The sequence below is a fragment of the Neofelis nebulosa genome, chromosome 10 (genome assembly GCF_028018385.1).
Source record: "Neofelis nebulosa isolate mNeoNeb1 chromosome 10, mNeoNeb1.pri, whole genome shotgun sequence".
In the NCBI taxonomy this organism is placed as follows: domain Eukaryota; kingdom Metazoa; phylum Chordata; class Mammalia; order Carnivora; family Felidae; genus Neofelis; species Neofelis nebulosa.
The window spans coordinates 109,051,911-109,071,593 of record NC_080791.1 but is presented as its reverse complement, the minus strand read 5'-3'; the positions used below and the strand labels follow the sequence as shown (position 1 = coordinate 109,071,593).

The 19,683-nt window shown below is 49.3% G+C and overlaps 1 protein-coding gene across 1 annotated transcript; it reads left to right on the top strand.

Annotated features, from left to right (window-relative positions):
• The first annotated feature begins 8,205 nt into the window (after positions 1-8,205).
• On the top strand, positions 8,206-17,888 carry CATSPER1 (cation channel sperm associated 1). Its single transcript, XM_058689718.1, has 12 exons — positions 8,206-9,646; positions 10,576-10,788; positions 12,101-12,214; positions 12,405-12,555; positions 12,849-12,940; positions 13,066-13,209; positions 13,372-13,435; positions 13,624-13,696; positions 13,835-13,895; positions 15,345-15,420; positions 17,477-17,591; positions 17,724-17,888. Exons 1-12 carry the CDS (start codon positions 8,308-8,310, stop codon positions 17,748-17,750), a joined length of 2,469 nt encoding a protein of 822 aa, XP_058545701.1. The 5' UTR covers positions 8,206-8,307; the 3' UTR covers positions 17,751-17,888.
• The last annotated feature ends 1,795 nt before the right edge of the window (positions 17,889-19,683 follow it).

Genomic DNA, 19,683 nt, shown 5'->3' with positions numbered 1-19,683 from the left:
CCCTAGTCCCACCTAGCCCCCCGGAGGCATTCCAGATGATGACTGAACCTAGTCGGTTCATTGGCTCCTAGGTGCATTGTCTCTCTGAGAATGTATGAGGCATGGGTTTCTAAGGCTTTTTCAGCCCCTTTCTGGCACCTCGGACAGAGGCAAACACATTGTTCTTCTGGCCTCATGTGGTTAGGAGGTCATGTCCCTGTAACTCTTCCACTTGAGGTGTTGAGAAATGGAGGACCTTTCACGAGAACAGCAAAGCAAATGCTTTGTAGATTATAGATAAACGCAGATGCATAATGGAATAATGTAAGAAATTAATCTATAATCAAAGGGTATGCGGGAAAGTTAGGGGAAAATCGCCATGTTATTTCTTAAATGTTGTTTACACATAGGAACATTTTCAAAATTAGGTAATGTTAGAAAAACATAGATGACATATGCTCCAAGGAAATCACTAGCATATCTAATCCCACGTTTACTGCAATAAGTCGGCCAGTTCAACACACTACTGTTGTCTGTGTCCATTTTTATTTTAGTTTTAGTTTTTTATTTTAGTTTTTTATTTTAGTTTTGTTTTATTTTCACCGACGCTGTTCTTCCTTCGGGAACCCCTGGACCTGCTGGTGCTGGACTCCGGCACAACACGTGTTTCTTGTTTTAGCCATTCTGACAGGTGTGAGGTGATATCTTCTTCTAACAGGTATGAGGTTTTGACTTGCATTTCTCTGATGATGAGTGATGTTGAGCATCTTTTCATGTGTCTGTTGGCCATCTGTGTGTCTTCTCGGAAGCAATATCTGTTCATGTCTTCTGCCCATTTTTTGATTGATTGCTTGTTTTTTGGGTGTTGAGCTGTCTCAGTTATTTCTATATTTTGGATACTAACCCTTTATTAGGTCTGTCATTTGCAAATATCTTCTCCCATTCGGTGGGTTGTCTTTTAGTTTTGTTGATTGTTTCCTCCGCTATGCAGAAATTTTTTATTCTGATGTATTCCCAATAGTTTATTTTTACTTTTATTTCCTTTGCCTCAGGAGACACATCTAGAAAAATATTGCTATGGTTGAGGTCAAAGAAATTACTGCCTGTGCTCTCTTCAAGGATTTTTATGGTTTCAGTCCTCACATTTAGGTGTTTAATTCATTTTGACTTTATTTTTGTGTATGTAGTTTCATTCTTTCACATGTTGCTGTGCCGAGGTCCAGCCCCAACACCACTGGTTGAAAAGACTGTATTTTCCCCATCATATATTCATCCCTCATTAGTTGAAGATTAATTGACCTATAATTGTGGGTTTCTTTCTGAGTTTTCTATTCTATTCCATTTATTACGTGTCTATTTCCATGCCAGTTCCATAGTTTTAATTACTACTACTTTGTAATATAACTTGAAATGTGAAATTGTGATACCTCCAGTTTTGTTTTTCTTTCTGAAGATTGCTTTGGCTTTTCAGGATCTTTGTGGTTCCATACAAATTTTAGGATTATTTCATCCAGTTTTGTGAAAAATGCTGTTGGTATTTTGATAGGGATTGCATTAAATCTAGATTGCTTTGGGTAGTAGACATTTTAACAATATTTGTTCTTCTAACCCATGAGTGTGGAATGTCTTTTCATTTCTTTGAAATTTCTTGAAGTTCTTTCATCAGTGTTTTACAGTTTTCAGAGTACAGGTCTTTCACCTCTTTGGTTAAGTTTATTCCTAGATATTTTATTGTTCTCAGTGCAATTATAAATGGGATTGTTTTCTTGATTTCACTTTCTGCTGCTTCATAATTGGTATATAGGAATGCAACAGATTTCTGTATATTGATTTTGAATTCTGTGACTTAATGCATTCATTTATCAGTTCTAGTATTTTTTGATGGAGTTTTTAGGATTTTCTATATATGATATGTCATTTGCATATAGAGTTTTACTTCTTCCTTACCAACTTGGATGCCTTGTATTTCTTTTAGTTGCCTGATCACTGTGGCTTGGACTTCTACTACTATGTGGAATAAAAGTGATGAGAGTGTGCATCCTTGTCTTGTTCCTGACCTTAGGAGGAAAGCTTTTAGTTTTTCACCATTGAATACGGTGTTGGCTGTGGGTTTTTCATAGAAGGACTTTATTTCGTTTGGTATGTTTCCTCAAAACCTACTGTGTCTCCCTCTCTCTCTGCCTCTCCTCCACTAGCATTCTGTCTTCCTGTCTCTCTCAAAAAAAATAAATATTTAAAAAATATATTGTTGGATTTGGTTTGCTAATACTGTATTGAAGATATTTGCATCTATACTCATCAGAGATATTGGCATCCTGTAGCTCTCTTTTGTGTGTGTGTGTGTGTGTGTGTGTGTGTGTGTGTGTGGTGTCTTTATCTGGTTTTGGTGTCAGAATACCTCATGGAATGAATTCAGAAGTGTTCCTTCCTCTTCTATTTTTTGGAATAATTTGAGAAGAATAGGTATTAACTCTTCTTTAAATGTTTGGTAAAATTTGTCTGTGAAGCTGTCTGCTCCTGGACTTTTGTTTTGGGGGAGTTATTATTATTATTATTATTATTATTATTATTCTGCTTCAATTTCATTGCTGGTAATTGATGTGTTCAAATTTTCTATTTCTTCCTGCTTTAGTTTAGGTAGGTTAACGTTTCTCGGAATTTATCCATTTCTTTTAAGTTGTCCAATTTGTTGACATGTAGGTTTCCATAATATTCTGTTACAATTGTTTGTATTTTTGTGGTGTTGGTTGTTATTTCTCCTTTTTTCATTAATGATTTTGTTTATTTGGGTCCCCTCTTTTTCCCTTTCTCTCTCTCTATCTCTCTTTCTCTCTCTAGCTAGAAGTTTATCAATTTTGTTGATCTTTTCAAAGAACCAGTTCCTGGTTTCATTGATGTTCTATTGTTTTGTTTTGTTTTTAGTTTCTATATCATTTATATTTTCCTTCCTTTTGCTGGGTTTGGCTTTTGTTTGTCCTTCTCTCCTAGCTCCTTTAGGTGTAAAGTTTGGTTACTTGAGATTTTTCTTGCTTCTTGAGGTAGACCTGTAGTGCTACCTTCTACACCCTCTTAGAAACACTTTCCCTCTTAGAAACACTTTTGCTGCATCCCAAAGATTTTGGACCATTGTGTTTTCATTTCCATTTGTTTCCATGTATTATTTTTTAGTTTCTTTCTTTCTTTTTAGTAATCTCTACACCTAACATGGGGCTCAAACTCACAACTCTGAGATCAAGAGTAATACACTCTTTTGATTGAGCCAGCTAGGTGCCCCTCTATGTATTTTTGTTTCTTTTTTTTATGTTTATTTATTTTGAAAGAAAGAGAGAATGAGCAGGGAAGGGGCAGAGAGACAGAGAGAATCTCACGCAGACTGCACTGTCAGTGTAGAGACCAACCTGGGGCTCAAACTCACAAACCGTGAAATCATGATGTGAGCTGAAATCCAGAGTCAGATGCTCAACCAACTGAGCCACCCAGGTGTCCCTTTTATTTATTTTTTGATTTCTCGGCTGATACATTCATTGTTTATTAGCATTTTATTTATCTCTACGTTATTTGTGGTCTTTCTAGATTTTTTTTCCTGTAGTTGATTTCTAGTTTCATAGTTTGTGGTCAGAAAAGATACATGATATGACTTCAATTTTTTTTTGCATTTGTTGACACTTGTTTTGTGGCCTAATATGTGATCTATTCTCAAGGATGTTCCATGTGCACTTGAAAATAATGTCTATTCTGCTGTTTTATGATGGAATGTCCTAAATATGTCTGTAAAATTCATCTGATCTAGTGTGTCATTCAAAGCCATTGTTTCCTTGTTGATTTTCTGTTTGGATGATCTGTCCATCAATATAAGTGAGGTGTTAGGGAACCTGGGTGGCTCAGTCAGTTAAGTGTCCAACTTCAGCTCAGGTCATGATCTCGTGGTTTGTGGGTTTGAACCCCACATCGGGCTCTGTGCTGACTCCTCAGGGACTGGAGTCTGCTTTGGATTCTGTGTCTCCATCTCTCTGCCTCTCCCCCACTCACACTCTGTATCTCTCTGTCTCTCTCTCTCTCAAAAGTAAATAAAACATTAAAAAGAATTTAAATATAAGTGGGGTGTTAAAGTGTCCTACTATTATTGTATTACTGCCAATTATTTCCTTTGTGTTTGTTATTAACTGTTTCTTTTATTTATTTTTTAATGTTTATTTATCTTAGAAAGAGAGACAGACTGTGAGCAGGGGAGGGGCAGAGAAAGAGGGAGACACAGAAACCAAAACAGGTTCCAGGCCCTGAGCTGTCAAGCACTGAGCCTGACACAGGATTCAAACCCACCAGCCATGAGATCATGGCCTGAGCCAAAGTCAGAGGCTTAACCAACTGAGCCACCCAGGCGTCCCTGTTATTAACTGTTTTATGTATTTAGGTGCTTCCACTGGGTGCATAAATATTTACAGTTTTATATCCTTTTGTTGGATTGTCCTCTTTATTATTATATAGTGTCCTTCTTTGTCTCTTGTCACAGTCTTTGTTTTAAAATCTCTTTGGTCCAATGTAAGTATTGTTACTTCAACTTTCTTTTGATATCCATTTGCATGATAAATGTTTCTCCATCCCTTCACTTTCTTTCTTTCTTTTTTTTAAAAGCTTCTATTTTTAAGTAATCTTTATACCCCATGTGGGGCTCAAATCCACAACTTCAAGATCAAGAGGTGCATCTTCAAGATCAAGCTCTTCCAACTGAGCTGCCCCTCCATCCCTTGCCTTCAATCTGCAAGCGTCTTTTGGTGTGAAATGAGTCCCTTATAGGCAGCACATAGATAGGTCTTGTTTTTTTATCCACTGTCATCCTATGTCTTTTTTTATAAATCACCCTATGTCTTTTGTTTGGAGCATTTAGTCCATTTACATTCCAAGTAATTATTGATAGATATGTATTTATTGCCATTTTCTTACTTGTTTTATGGCTGTTTCTATAGATTTTTTCTGATCCTTCCTGCTCTCTTTCATGGTTTGTTGACTTTCTTTAGTGATATACTTGGATTCCTTTCTCTTCATTCTTTGTATAACAACGACTGGTTTTTTGATTTGTGGTTACCTTTTGGTATATAACTATCTTCTGCATATACCAGTCCATATTCAGTTGATTGTCACTTAAGTTTGAACCCATCCTTTACTCCTCTCCCCACCACATTTTAGGTATATAGTATCATATTTTACATCCCCCCCCTCATTTTTTTATGGATCCCTTGACTGATTTTTACAGAAATACTTATTTTCACTGCTTATATGTTTGTTTGTGTTTTTTTGTAGGGCTGGTTTAGTGGTCATGAATTCCTTTAGTTTTCGTTTGTCTGAGAAACCCTTTATCTCTCCTTCTGTTCTAATTGATAGCTTTTCTGGATAGAGTATTCTTGGCTGAAAATTTTTTCCCTTTCAGTACTTTGAGTATATCATGCCACTCCCTTCTGGCCTGCAAAGTTTCTGCTGAAAAATCTACTGCTAGCCTGATGGGGTTTCCCTAGTGTGTAACTGTCTTCATGTCTTTTACTGCTTAAAATTTTTTTTTTCTTTATCACTACTTTCACCATTTTAATTACTATGTGTCTTGGAGTGGACCTCCTTGGTTGAATTTTGGGGTGATATCTGTGCCTCCTGGATCTGGCTATCTGTTTCCTTCCCCAGATTAGGGAAATTTTCAGCTATTTCTGCCCCCTTTTCTCTCTTCTTCTTATGAGATCCCTATAATGCAAATGTTATTACCCTTGATACCTTTGATGGAGTCACTAAGTTCCCTAAGACTATTCTCAATTTGCATAATTTTCCTTCCTCTCCTTTGCGCAGCTTGGCTACTTTCCTTGACTCTGCCATCCAGGTCACCAATTCATTCCTCTGCTTCATCTAGTCTGCTATTTATTCCATCAAGTGTATTTTTAATTTCATTTATTGTGTTCTTGATCTCTGATTGCTTCTTTTTTATCTCTGTGTTAAGGGTCTTACTGATGTCCTCCACTCTTTTCTCAAGTGCAGTAAGTATCTTTATGATCACTACTTTAAATTCTCTATAAGGTATATTACTTATATCCTTTTTGTTTAGGTCTCTAGCTGTGATTTGGTCCTGTTCCTTCATTTGGAACACATTTCTCTGTCTCCTTGTTTTGTATAACTCTCTGTGTCTGTTTCTGTGTGTAAGGAAACTCTGCTACTTCTCTTGCCTTTAACAGTAATAGCCTTCTGAAGAAAAGGTCTGTAGTGCCCTGCAAGTGGAGTGTCCCATTCCCTAGGGCTTGGAGCTTCAGGGAGTAGGATCTCTTATGTGTGTTGTGTGTGCTCTGCTTATTGAGTCCTGGCCTCTTTTTCCCTCAGTTCAGTTGTCTGCACAGGTTCTCTTTGCCTATTATTGGTAGTGTTTGGTCTCCAGCAGGAGTGAGGCACGTTTTAACAAGGTGTGAAGTGGTCTGCTTGCAAAATGAAACGTTCCCCTGCTGTGACTGGACCCAAGGTCCAAAAAAAAATGTGCAGGTAGGGAGATGAGGTATTGGTGGGGTTTGCACTGGTCTCCTGGGGGATGGGGCACACATCAGGAGCATTAAGGTCAGTGTATCTGGGAAGGGCAGATTCACCAAAGTGTGAGGGGGTGGGGCTTGGTATAAGCAGTGTAGGTAGTGAGTGTTGGCTGCGCTGGTTCCCACAGGTGTCTGTTGTTTATGCCGAGGAGTTGGGAGAGGGAAATTACACCTGCCAGCCCCCTTGTTCCTGGGGGGGGGGGGTCTCCCTGTAATCCCTGTGTCTCTGGGTCATGCTCTGAAGTGAGCAAATCACTCTCCCTCCCATCTGCCCCCCAACCACTGGTACTTTTTCAAGCTTCTGTATCTGCATGGACTGTTTGTCGTGCTGTCTCTTTAAGGGCAGGGACTCCACTTCCTAATGCCCTCCAGGTTCTCCCAGAGCAGAGCCTGCTGATTTTTAAAATTCCAGATTTGGGGTGTTTGGATGGCTCAGTTGGTTGAGCTTCTGATTCTTGATTTTGGCTCAGGTCATGATCCCAGGGTCATGGGACTGAGCCCTGCATCAGGCTCTGTACTGAGAGTGGAACCTACTTAGGATTCTCTCTCTCTCTCTCTCTCTCTCTCTCTCTCTTCTCTCTCTCTCCCCTCCCTTCTGTGGCCATGCACTGAAGAAGAATTTCTCAGACACCAGATTGAGCAGATGTGCAGGACTACCTCTGTGAGAGAGCAGCAGCAGCTGGGGTCTGGGGTCTACGCATAGCCTTTATTTCATGTTTTCATTAGATATAAGTATCAAAGCATATCAAAGCATGGAAAGAGAACACAAAGGATCTTTAGACATAAACCAGACATGCACCTGCTGACTACATGAAGACATTCAGGGAGTGGGTGTAGTTTCAAGGAGTGTCAGGGAGTTACAACGGGTTTTGTATCTTAACTGTCCTCTGGGGGGATCAAGGGGCTCTGTATCTCATAATGTTATCACATTTGACAGCCTTGAGACATTGCTGATGTTTCAGTTATTGCCCCCTTCACCCTCTAGGACTTACAATACATTCTAGAAATAACTCCACACTCTCCCTCTGCCCCTCTCCCCCACTGGTGTTCTCTCTCTCCCTCTCTAAAAACAAACAAACACCAAAACAAACAAACAAACAAACAAACACCCAAAACTTCCAGGCTTTTAGTCCCAACTGTTGTAAGAACTCATGAAATTTGGCACCTCTTGCTTTCAAGGACAAATATCATGGGGATTCATGCTCTCTGGTCATGGGCTCCCTGGTGTGAAAGTCTGTTTTCACCCTTCTCTGCACCACTGGTTGTTTCCCCACCATTGATGGCTATGGTCTGTTTCACTCTCAAATCGTGTCTTCATCCTTCCTAACTTCTTTGATGTGGCCTCTTCTCTACCTTTAGTTGTGAGTTTGTTCTGCCAGGCTTCAGCTTGTTTTCTGGGTTATTTACCCTGATGTGAGTGTTATTTAGTTGTACCTTTATCATGAGGTGAGCCTAGGGACCTCCTATTCTGCCATCTTCCCAGCTGACCCTACGGAAATAACCCCTTCCCTTTTCTTGACCTCAGTTTCCTCATTTTACAATGAAAAGACTAGACACAATGATCCTTGATTCTGAACTATAATGTTGAGGAGGAGGCATTTTGGAATTAGACCTGGGAAGGGGCTTGCTGGTGACATCATAAAGGAAGAATTCCGTGAGAAGACTCGGGCTTTCCTAGAAACCCCAGTGCCACAGCTTAGGTGGGAGGAACAATTCAGGAAGGAGTCTTTTGGCCCACATCTTGAGCTCTCCTCGTTCCAGAGGTCCCAGCATAGTCATGGATCAACACTCGTTGGCTAAAACAGCTCAAAATGAGGCAGACACCAATAATTTGGATGTGTTATCTCACCCCAACTCACCAACGCCACAGCACAGACCAGGCCATAGTGGAGTCCACCACCATCGTGGGTCTCATTACCACGGTGGGTCCCACCACTATGGTGAGTCCCACCACTACAGTGGGTCCCACCACCATGGCGGGTCCCACCATCAAGGCATAGTCCACCATCATCATGGGTCCTCCCATCACATGGGGTCCCACCACCATGGTGAGTCCCACCACCACGGTGAGTCCCACCATCATGATGGGTTCTCCCATCACAGTAGGTCCCACCATCACGACAAGTCCCGCCATCATGGCACATCCCAGCGTTATGGCATATCCCACCATCATAGTGGATCTCACCACCTTGGTGAATATCCAGACTCTCATGACAATGCCTCCTCTCACGATTCTGGCAATTCCCACCACCCCCACCACTCCCACCACCATGGTGAGGCCCACCATCATGGTGGAGCCCACCACTCCACATCCCTTGCCCTGGCTCCTTCTCATGGCACTGTTCATGGTGATTACCACCATGGTAGCAGGAGACATCATGATAGGCCCCACCACCGTGGTGATTCCTACCACCATGATGGGCAGTCTCACCACCATAGGGGGTCCCACCACCATGGTGGATCTCACCACCATGGCGAAGTTTCCCACCATAGTGGGCTCCATCACCAAGGTGAGCCTTACCACCGTAAGGATTCCAACCCCTATGGTGGCTCTCACCATCACAGTGAGGTCCATCAGCATGGTAAGCACCATCTTGAAGTCCACCACCACAGAGGGCCTCTTCATCACGGAGAGACCTATTCCCACCATTCCTATGCGGGGTCCCACCAGGATCGCACACCTCGCTCTGGAAGACACCACAGTGAGCACCACCATGGCCACCATAACAAACGCCACCATGGCCACCATGCAGAGCGCCACCATGGTGAGCACCACCACAAGGAGCATCACCATGGCAAGCACCACCATGCTGTACGTCGTCACGATCATCTCCCTGGTGATCACCGCTATGGGGAGCACCATCATGGTAGCTCCCAAGTCTTTGGCCCACACAGTTCTCACAGTGTGGCCAGACCGTCTTTCCATTCTAGCGTAATAGCCGTCCACCCTGGCATGGCACAAATACAGCACTCAGCCTTCAGCTTGAGACGTTCCCTCAGTGTAGTGTACTCATGTGCATCCCAGATATCCAACAAAGTCCATCCTCAGGATTCCTCCTCTACGACTTCCTTGGAAACCAGGTCCGAAGAAGATGAGCACTTTCAGAAGCGTAAAAGTGAGTCGCTGCTCCCCGCAGCCCCAACTCCCACTGCCTGGCCCAGATTTCAGGCCTGACTCGGGCCCTGCACTGACCTTCGGCAGATCATGAGGCATGACTCTAACCTGCACGCATATTCCATTGGCTATCCGCTCACCTGGCTGTCCATCATCCATCTTTTGTTCCTTGAACGACGCACCTCTTTAGGCCATCTGCTACTTGTTCATCCAGTCATTGCCTTGCATAGGTACACCCACTGGTTGAACATTTCTTCTTGTCTCGTACAGGTGCCTGGCCTGCCTGGGCCCTGGAAGCACAGAGAAAAAAAATCCTGCCCTCAAGGGGCTCCAAGACTGGGGGCGGTCACTTAGACAACCCATCCTAGACTAGCCCACCATATCAGGGCAGTTACCACTGTGGATTCTATTTGTCCACATTTGCCCCCACTCAACCACGAACATCTTGACAGAGATTGGGAACCGGTGTCTGAACGAGGGTCTTGAGGGCAGTAGGGACCTTAGCTATTAATTCACAGTCCCCCAAGCTTGGCCTCTCATGGTTCAGTAAACAGAGCAACAGCCTCACAAACAAGCAGAGAGGGGCAGGTACCTAACCGGATAGCAGCAGGGAAGGCAGCTAAAAGGAGGGGACGTTCCAGCAGGATCTCGGAGGGAGAGGGAGAGTTTACCCAGACGATGGGTTAGGGACGAGAACGGGGGTTTCCGTGCTTAAGTTGCCATGTGGGTAGAGAAAGGCCTGGAGGTGTAGAAGCGTGAGCCTGCAAGATGTGCCTGAGTAGACCACAAATCCCAAACAGGCCGGCATCTGCCACGGAAGGGGTCAGGACGGTGGCCGCAGGACCAGCACAGGACTAGTCTATGGGCACTGTCAGTCTGGGAGTACGCCTCCTCCCCCAACACAGACTTGACTTTCTGTCCCCCTTATAGCCGCCAGAACTCAGCGGGCCCACAAGAAGCTGCACACTGTGGATCTCTTCTACAGGCTGTGGGAAAAATTAAGCCGCCTCACTCAGCGCCTCCGGGGAATGCTTAGGAACCTGACTGAGTCCTTACCCTTTGAAGCCTTCATCTTCCTCGTCGTCAGCCTCAACACTATCATGCTTGTGGCCCAGACTTTTGCCGAAGTCGAGGTCCGGGGTGGTAAGAGTTGGGGAATCCCCTTTCACATGGAGCCGGCCATAGATCTTGTTCCAGGCCTCCTGTGGGCCTAATCTAGTGTCAGGCGGTTTATGTAACTTAGCTCATTTGATGCTGACCCGCGGGAAGTCGACAACATTGCCCAGTATTCAAGATGAGCCTCAGAGATTTTGCTGAGGTCAACCAGTCAGCCACAGACAGGCCCGCAAAACTGGAGGACGTGCTGTTCGTGATACAGACACCAGGTGGCGCGCCAACCCTAAACACGCCGCTTTGCGGGGCAGGTGGTGGAACCCAGGTGGCCCAGAAGGGCCCGGAGACCCTGGAATGCTGTGGAAGGGTGAGGGTGGAAAACTGGGGAAGGTGGGCCCTAGGACTCCTGGTAGCAAGGTGAAAGAAAGGCCTGCCACAGCACACATTAACTAAAGAGAGAATAAAGGTGGCGGCTGCATTCTTATTCTTACGGTGTGAAATGAATGTAATATTCACAAAAATGCTACGAGACAGACCGGTGTCATCACCAGACCAAGGTGGGTCTGCTGCTTGGTGAGTTACAGGCAGACTACACCAGGTTGAGTTAACTCACAAGGTCATCTTTATCTGTAGAAATAAGGACATCAAGGGGAATACTTTCTTTTCTTTTCTTTTTTTAACATTTATTCCTTTTTTGAGAGACAGAGAGAGAGAGAGAGAGAGAGACAGCGTGAGCGGGGGAAGGACATAGAGAGAGGGAGGCACAGAATCTGAAGCAGGCTCCAGGCTCCGAGCCGTCAGCACAGAGCCCGATGCGGGCCTCAAACCCACCAACCACCGTGAGATCCTGACCTGAGCCACCCAGGAGGCCCCAAGGGAAATACTTTCTAAAGCTGTGATTCCCCTAACAAGGGAAAGCAGACTCCTTTTACTGGGGCTGGGGATGAATATTCAGAGGAGGATTTTAACATTATAATGAGGCTGAGAGGAACTTTCTGGCAACTCTCGGATTCTGTGCCGGCAGTCTTTCTCAAATGTTTCTTTTTTCGGTTCCAGCAGTTCCTTCCTTAGTCTCTAAAAGGTAAGACTGACTGACAGGTAGAAGCTCCTAGAAGTTTCCTGAATTCAGGAGATCAGTCCTGAGTTCAGGGGGTCAGGCCAGGGATGGTGTTATCACTGCTTTACAGACAAGAAAACTGAGGCACAGAGCAGTGAAGACACACAGCCATCAGGGCAGAGCCTGGTGCTCCCTGCAGGGCTGTGTGAGGTTCCAGAGGGGAGGAGGGGAGAGGGGCTGAGGTTGCTGGGGGTGGCCCCGAGTGAGCCGCTTGTGTCCGTGCAGAGTGGTACTTCATGGCCTTGGACTCCATTTTCCTCTGCATCTACGTAGTGGAAGCTGTGCTCAAGATCATTGCTCTAGGCCTCAAGTATTTTTCTGACTCCTGGAACATTCTGGGTGAGTGAGGATGCTGTGTGTGTGTGTGTGTGTGTGTGTGTGTGTGTGTGGAGGGAGCCACGGGACTGCTAGAGGAGGCTGAGGACGAAAGCGGACTGGCGGAGGGCGTTGGTGTCGGGAGGACAGGGGGTCTGGGAGCCAGGTGCCGGGGCAGGAGTCAGTGACACCCAGCCCCCCGCTGTGCCCTCAGACTTCTTCATCATGATCATGGCTATGCTGGACTTCATGCTCTTGCAGTTCAACTCCTTCTCCTTCGTCTACCACCAAAGCGTCTTCCGGATCTTCAAGGTCTTCAAGAGCCTGCGGGCCCTGAGGGCCATCCGGGTCCTGCGGAGGCTCAGGTCAGCTGGGCCATGGTTGCCCACCCCGGTGTGGGGACTGCGCAGGAGATGGGGACACAGGCCCGGGCAACCAGCGTGTCTCCTGTGACCTGTTTAAGGGATGGGGGCTCCAGCCCACTTCTGATAAGCCTCCTGCCGTCTGCTCAGACCAATCATTTTCCAGAGAGGGCTGGACTGTCCCAAGCCCCCGGCAAAACGGGGACGTCCTGCCCGCACTTGCAGTTTCCGGCTGCCGGGCACAGATCCCCACCCCTGCTCCTGCATTCGGCCTCGCTCTCAACTTCTGCCCACAGCTTCTTGACCAGCCTCCAGGAAGTGACCGGGACTCTGGTCCGGTCCTTGCCGTCCGTCACCGCCATCCTTAGCCTCATGTTTACCTGCCTCTGTATCCTGTGCTGTGGGGGCTGGGGTGGGAGCCCGAGGTGCTGCGGTGGAAGGGTTTGTAGCGGGGTGTGGGGGGGGAGGGGGGGGGCGGGACCCTGCGAGCCTGGTTTGGCCCTGAACAGCCAGTCCTCTTCTCTGTGGTGCTCCGGGCTCTGTTCCGTCAATCTGACCCCAAGCGCTTCCAGAACATCTTCACCACCGTCTTCACTCTCTTCACCATGCTCACCCTGGACGACTGGTCCCTCATCTACCTGGACAGCCGGGCCCAGGGTGGGACAGGCCCCAGGCTGGGTGCGGGGCAGGGGCTTGGCTTGGGAGGGCAGACCCCGAGGGCTCCGTTACCCCGTATGCGAAGTGGGGCTTCTGATGCTGGCAGGGGTGTAGGGAGGGCCGTCAAGGAACTCACAGCTCGAACGACGCCCTCTCTCCCAGGCGCCTGGTACATCATCCCTATTCTCATGATTTACATCATCATCCAATACTTCATCTTCCTCAAGTAAGGACTCCACTTTGCTCCCCAGCTTCACCCCCGATCCCCACCTAACTTGGGGCACCCCTGCCCAGCCTCTCCAGCCATCTCCCCTCGGTTGTGCCCCAACGAACCCGGAGGAGGGTTGCAGGGCGTCTCCTACAGCCTCCTCCTTGAGAGTACCCACCCCCACTGCCCACCCCCGCCATCCCCAGCCTGGTGATCGCCGTCCTGGTGGATAACTTCCAGATGGCTCTGCTCAAAGGCCTGGAGAGAGTAAAGCAGGAGGTACTGAGTGCGGTGGGGCAGGTGGGCCGGTGAGGGAAGCCAGAAGGGGTGGGCACAGAGGCTGGAGGGAAGGGTGGAGGGTGTTCCAGAAAAAGGCAAACAGGGGACTCTGGCAGGACAGAAGCCTTTTCTTCCCAGAGGGCAGCCCGGATCCATGAGAATCTACTGGATGACTCACTGACCGAACTCAGAAAATCAGGTGCTGGCCCTCCTTCCACGGTCAGACACAGAATTCCGGTCTCAGTGGCAGAGTTTGAGAATCCGAGACTCGGGAGAACTTACAGAGCTTAGACCTTTGGTCCAAAGAGCTCTAAGGCGATCCGCTAAAAGCCAATTAAGCGGATAGTCAATTCTTGAAAGCCCCCTTTATGAAATGACTAATTAGCCAGATTATGATTTGCCAAAATAGTCATTTCTTCCAATAACTTATAAAGGCTATAGCGGTTGGTTTTACATGGGATGGTTTTGACTGCCTACACACTCGTCCAGACTCACTCAAAGTGGATTGAGAGTAAAAATTGAAGTTTCCTGCACATGTTCATTTTTACAAAGCCGATTTCCTGAACGATTGACGTTGAGACAGTTGGTGTGCTTCCTGCTTAAAGATCTTCAGAACTTTAGAATCTGAGCTCCAAGAATCCCACTCTTAGGCTCATCAACACTAGAGGACTAAGGATCCCCAGGGGTCACCTGGTCCCTCACCTGCCCCCTCCAGCAGGGTTAGATGCTCAGGGCAAAAATGCTTAAGGAAAAAGAGGAATTAATTGGCTCAAATTACTTAGCAAATTCAGGGTGTGGGGGGTTTCAGGAATGGCTGGATCCAGGACTCGAATGCTGGTCAGGAGTTGGTCTCCTTCTACCTCTCTGCTCTGTAGTCCTCTGTGTGGTTTTGTGCTTAGGGTGGTTCTTCCCTTGTGTTAGGAAAATGGCCACCTGCCACTCTAGCCCCAAATCCTTGCAAATTAGCCATCCCTAGCATGCCCAGCAGAGAGGTCCTCTTCTTCCAACTGTTCCAACATGGACCCAGAAATGAGGCTTCTTTTCTTTGATCATCTGACGATTTTGGAACCAATCACTATAGCCAAAAGAATAGGCTGTTCTGATTGGCCAGGTCTGGGTCACATGTCCTTGGAGGTAGGGGGACAGGGTCAACCCCTGCTGGATGGTGTGGACCCAAAAGGCACAGGAGTGATTCCTCAGGAAAACTGGGGGACTTTCACCAGAAGGAGAGACAAACGAACAAACAAAACTGATACCCACTCTGCATGGAGAAGCCATCTCTTTGGGGCCATCATGGACAAAAACTCCTTTAGCCCCATTTGATTTTTGTTTTTTAATGTTTATTTTTTGAGAGAGAGAGAGAGAGAGAGAGAGAGAGAGAGAGCACGAGTGAGGGGAGGGGCAGAGAGAGAGGGAGACACAGAATCCGAAGCAGGCTCCAGGCTCTGAGCTGTCAGCACAGAGCCCGACACAGGGCCTGAACTCACTAACCGTGAGATCATGACCAAGTTAGACGCTTAACCGACTGAGCCACCCAGGTGCCCCATCCTTTAGCCCCGTTTGAATATCTCTGTGACACAAAAGGTTCCTTCTACCTCGTCTCGATCCAGGCATCTATCTCCTTGACGTTCCCCTTTTTTATATCCAGAGCCTGAAGAGGTGGTGAGTGAACATACCAAACAGAAGCAGCTCATTGAGAAGAAATTTGGGACCATGACTGAGAAGTAAGGAGGCGCAAAGGGAGGGGCGGCCATGGTCTGGCAGGGAAAGGGACATCGTCCACCTCTCTGGAAGGGGAGGGTAGAGCGCCAAGGCTCAGGTAGAGCCTACGGGTGGAGATGGAGACCACAAGTGACTTCTGCTCACCCAGAGCCATCTTGTGTCGCCAAGAGAATCCCACGAGCGGTGCCTAGAGGGCCATGAGAGCTCCTCGAGGCTGAGGACAAGCGCAGGGCATCGGAGAGGTCCCAGAGAAACAGCGATCCTGCTCATCTGTTTACTCAAGGAGCATCCTTGACCCTTGCTCTGGGTCAGGCCCTGCGAGGGTTCCAGGGACCCAAAGATGACACGGACTAGGCCCGCCCATGACAACCCTATTGCTAAGGACCTGTGCTGGGCCATGGAGAGCAGTGGTCGGTTAGGTGGAGGGATGAGAAGGATGGGTCGAGGAGCGGCTTGGGAGAAGGCCTGGGAGGCCGATGGTCAACACCCCATTCTCGTCGAGTCAATTGGCCAATTGGTCCGGGACGGCTGGGGACTTGTGGCTGTGCTCCCGGCTGGGGGACCTTGGCACAGACTCCCGCTTCCTGGCTCCCCAGAGAACCTTCTCTCTGAAAGCTGGGCCCCCCTCAACCTCAGCCAGTCTGGCTCTAAGCCAGCCGACAGGGCAGCCTGACTCCTGGAAGCCTCCAGCCTCTCCTCACCCACCATCAGAGCTCAAGCCCCAACAGGCCCTCTGTGATCAAGCCTTTGCCAGCCTCCCTCGTTGCCTTACGGCCACTCCCACCCTGGCACATCTGGGCCCTTGCCCACACTGTCCTCTCTAACTGGAGTGTCCTCTGGCTGCCAGTGCCAGGCTCAAGTGACCAAGATTTGGGAGAGCTGAGCTCCAATCCGGCTCGCTTCACCTCCCGGCCCTCCCGGCCCCTCCCCCCACGTTCCAGCAACTTGGCCCCTGGCACAGCGGACCCCTGGCACCTTTCCTTGGGGGTTTCTTGGCCTCCAGACTCTTCCCCACTGGTCCACCTCCACTACGAGTGCTCTCTGTTTGTGTTTGTGTTGTTGTTGTTCATTTGTTTTACTCTTTCCTTTCTTAGTGGTCTTTGTTAAAAGTAGTTTGGGCTTTTCCTTCATCGTCAGCATTTAAGACCCTACAAGACGCTTGCCTCCTTTAGGCATCCACTCTCTACAGCCTCCTTCCCTGAGGCCTGCCCTGGCCCCCAGTGTAACCCCGTTCTTCTGGAGTAGGGGACCAGGAACCTTGCCTAAGCCTGGCAAACCCTCATGTGTCTTTCAAACTCAGCTCCATGGCACTTCCTCTGGAAGCCTTTTCTGATCCCCGATAGCGGATGGGGTTTTCCTCCTCGGGCACCCTCAGCACTCTGTGTTTCCACTTATCCAGAGTGTAAACACTCAGTTTGCTTTCCTGGCTCTGCCACAGGCTGAGCTTCTTAAGGGCGAGGAGGGTTTCTTGTTCATTTCTGTGTCCTCAGAGCATCTGGCAGTGTTCATTCATTTCAGTGTCATTTGGTGGATGGATTTATAAAACAGGCAGGTGATGAGGGGGTTGATGGGTGGGTAGTCGGCTGGATGAATGGTTGGGGAGGGGGATTGTGAGGTGGATGACTGACTGCACAACACGGTGAAGGGGTGGGTGGCTGGGTCCAGGGACGAGCAGGTAGATGGGGGCACGGGCGAGCAACGACAAGGTTGGGATGGTCGGATGAGTGAGTGGATGGCTGGGTAGGTGGGGGCATGAATAGGTCGATGGGTGAGTGGGTGCCTAGAGAGGTATGGGGTAGTTGGAGGGGCAAGCAGACGGGTGGGTGGAAGGAGGGAGGGATAATCGGGAGGGTTAGCGTCCTCCGTGGCACAGGCACGCGCGGGGCTTTTTACTCGTGGAAGAGAAGCACCACGAAAGGCCACGCTCAGAAGAGCCGTGAGGGCGGGCTGGTGGGTGTCAAGCAAGAGGAGCTGGAGTGGGGGGAGGGCTCTGGCAGCCCAAAGGGCCCTGCCAGGCAGGTCAACTCAGCCTCTCCTCCGCCCCCCTCCCGCCCCCAGGCAGCGAGAACTCCTGTTCCGCTTCCTGCAACTGGTGGCCGGGGTGGAACATCATCAACAGAAATTCCGCTCCCAGGCATCCGTCCTGGACGAGATTGTGGACACAGCATTTGAGGTGAACAGGGGAGGACCCCAGAAGGCCAGGCATGGGAGGCTCGCCCCCAGATGTGCCCCTAAGGGTCACAGGGGCAGGCGAGAGGACAGAGGCCAGTACTGGCTCAGTCAGCCTCCCATCCTACCCCTGCAGACTGGAGAAGAGGACTTCAGGAAGTGACCCCTCGATGGAGAGAGACATGGGATGAAAGCCTTCGGCCTCTGGCAAGCTGCCCACCAGGGTGGGCCAGGACAAGTTCCTACATCTGCTGGAGTGGTTGTCGGCCCCACAGGGCTGGGCCCTAACAGAGTTTTAAAACCCCAAGTGGCTCTATGTCCTCCCTGGGTAAGCCAAGGCACAGGGCAGGGGAACTGTGTGCACTGGCGGGTGTACATGTGTGTGTGTGAGTGTTGTGTGTGACAGGCGCTGTTCTTGGTCCCCTCCAGCCCCCCACCCCCACCCCCAGGGCCTGCATCCTGGCTCGGGCCCACAGTGCATTAGCAGCAGCCAGAGAGGTGACTCAGAAAGGGGGCCAGGCTCAGTGCTGGAGGGTGAGTGGGCAGTCATCTTGCTTCGGGGAGGAAGGTCCATCTGGCCCCAGAGTTGGGAGAAAAAGAACCAGCTGGAACAGCCCCTGGTTGTCAGGGCCTGGGGGATCAGTAGGTTCCAGAAATAGGGGCTCAGAGTCCAGGAAGCCGGGCCTACCGAGACCCTCAGAATCCAGTACAAGAGTGCTGACCTGATGGCGATAACATGCACTCAGAGGTCAGAGGTCATTGCCATACCCTGCCCTGCCTGGGGTCACATTAAAGAACCCAAGTGAGGAGAAGCAGGGTGGAGGCTGTTCAAGTCCTCCTGGCCTCAGGCTATTGGTTGGAGTGCAGGTGGGGGTGGGTGGGAACACAACGTATGTGTATATGTGAGTGTGTGTGTGTGTGTGTGTGTGTGTGTGTGTGTTGAGGGGACAGATGAGCCTCTGTTGGAGGAAAGCAGAGAATGAGACTAATGGTCGCCCCCACCCCCCAACCCTGCCTGGTCTAGGGCTTAGATGAGTTCCCCTACTTTCAGCCTGAACCTGGGCAAAATGCCCAGAGCCCGTCCCCATGGCCTTGTTGGAGGTAAGGCTCTGACCCAGGTCCCCAAGGGCCTGGGCCCGGTGCCGGAGACCTAGTGCTGAGTCAGCCTTGAGCCCAGCCTTGGCACTTCACAACCGGAGTGGGGCGTTGCACCGTCTACGGCAGCCACCTCGTCCCTGGTAGAGCGAGGCCAGGGCACAGTACGGGCTGGAGGGGGTCAGGAGCAGGGTGGTTTTGCCAGTCTCCCTCCCCCTCCACCACCTCTAGGCTGGGCCAGACAGAGGTGAAGACTCCAGGCCCTCGGGCAGAAGCAGAGCCTCACTCCCTGGCCCGGCCCGGGGTACTGCCTGGCCCGAGGCCCGGGACTAGACTGTGTAGACGAGATGCCGTCTGGGATCCGGGCACTGATTCCGGGGGTGGAGAGGCCACCTGGCAGATATCTGCAGGCGTCGCCTCACCCACCGCCTCACGCATTCATTGAGTAAGCATTTCCTGCCACTTCCCCTGCCCAGTGTCGGAGGCTCCTGCTAGGTGGCCCACGGGAGCCCTTCCAAGCGGAGGCCGACCTCCACACTCCATGGCCCTGGGCTGTCTGAGCTGTCTCGTCTGACAGGCTCAAGCAGGGCTGAGGCTTTCCGTTGCACTCCTAGTTCCCGTCAAACTCAGCCCCTTCGCTCCTCAGTGTTCCGTGTGGAAGTTACCTCTATTTTCCGCCTCCCCATCCCTACCCCTACATAGCCTCTGGGAGCAGAGGGCAGGGCCTGGCACCCGGGGCTGCTCCTCCTTAGGTCCTAGCACTGGGCAGGGGGCTGGAGGCAGGCACGATGGGGGCGGTGAGGGACAGAAGACCGGGGCAGGAGCATTCCCCAGGTCCACAGCCACCAAAGTTCAGCCCGCCAGGGCCTGCTGGGGCCCACGCCTAGTGCTCCCAAGGGATCTAGTTACTGCTCGTCCTGTTCCAGGTGTGCGTGTGTGTGTGTGTGTGTGTGTGTGTGTGTGTCTGAGGCACAGCTCCCAGTGGGGGATGTGGGTCTCTG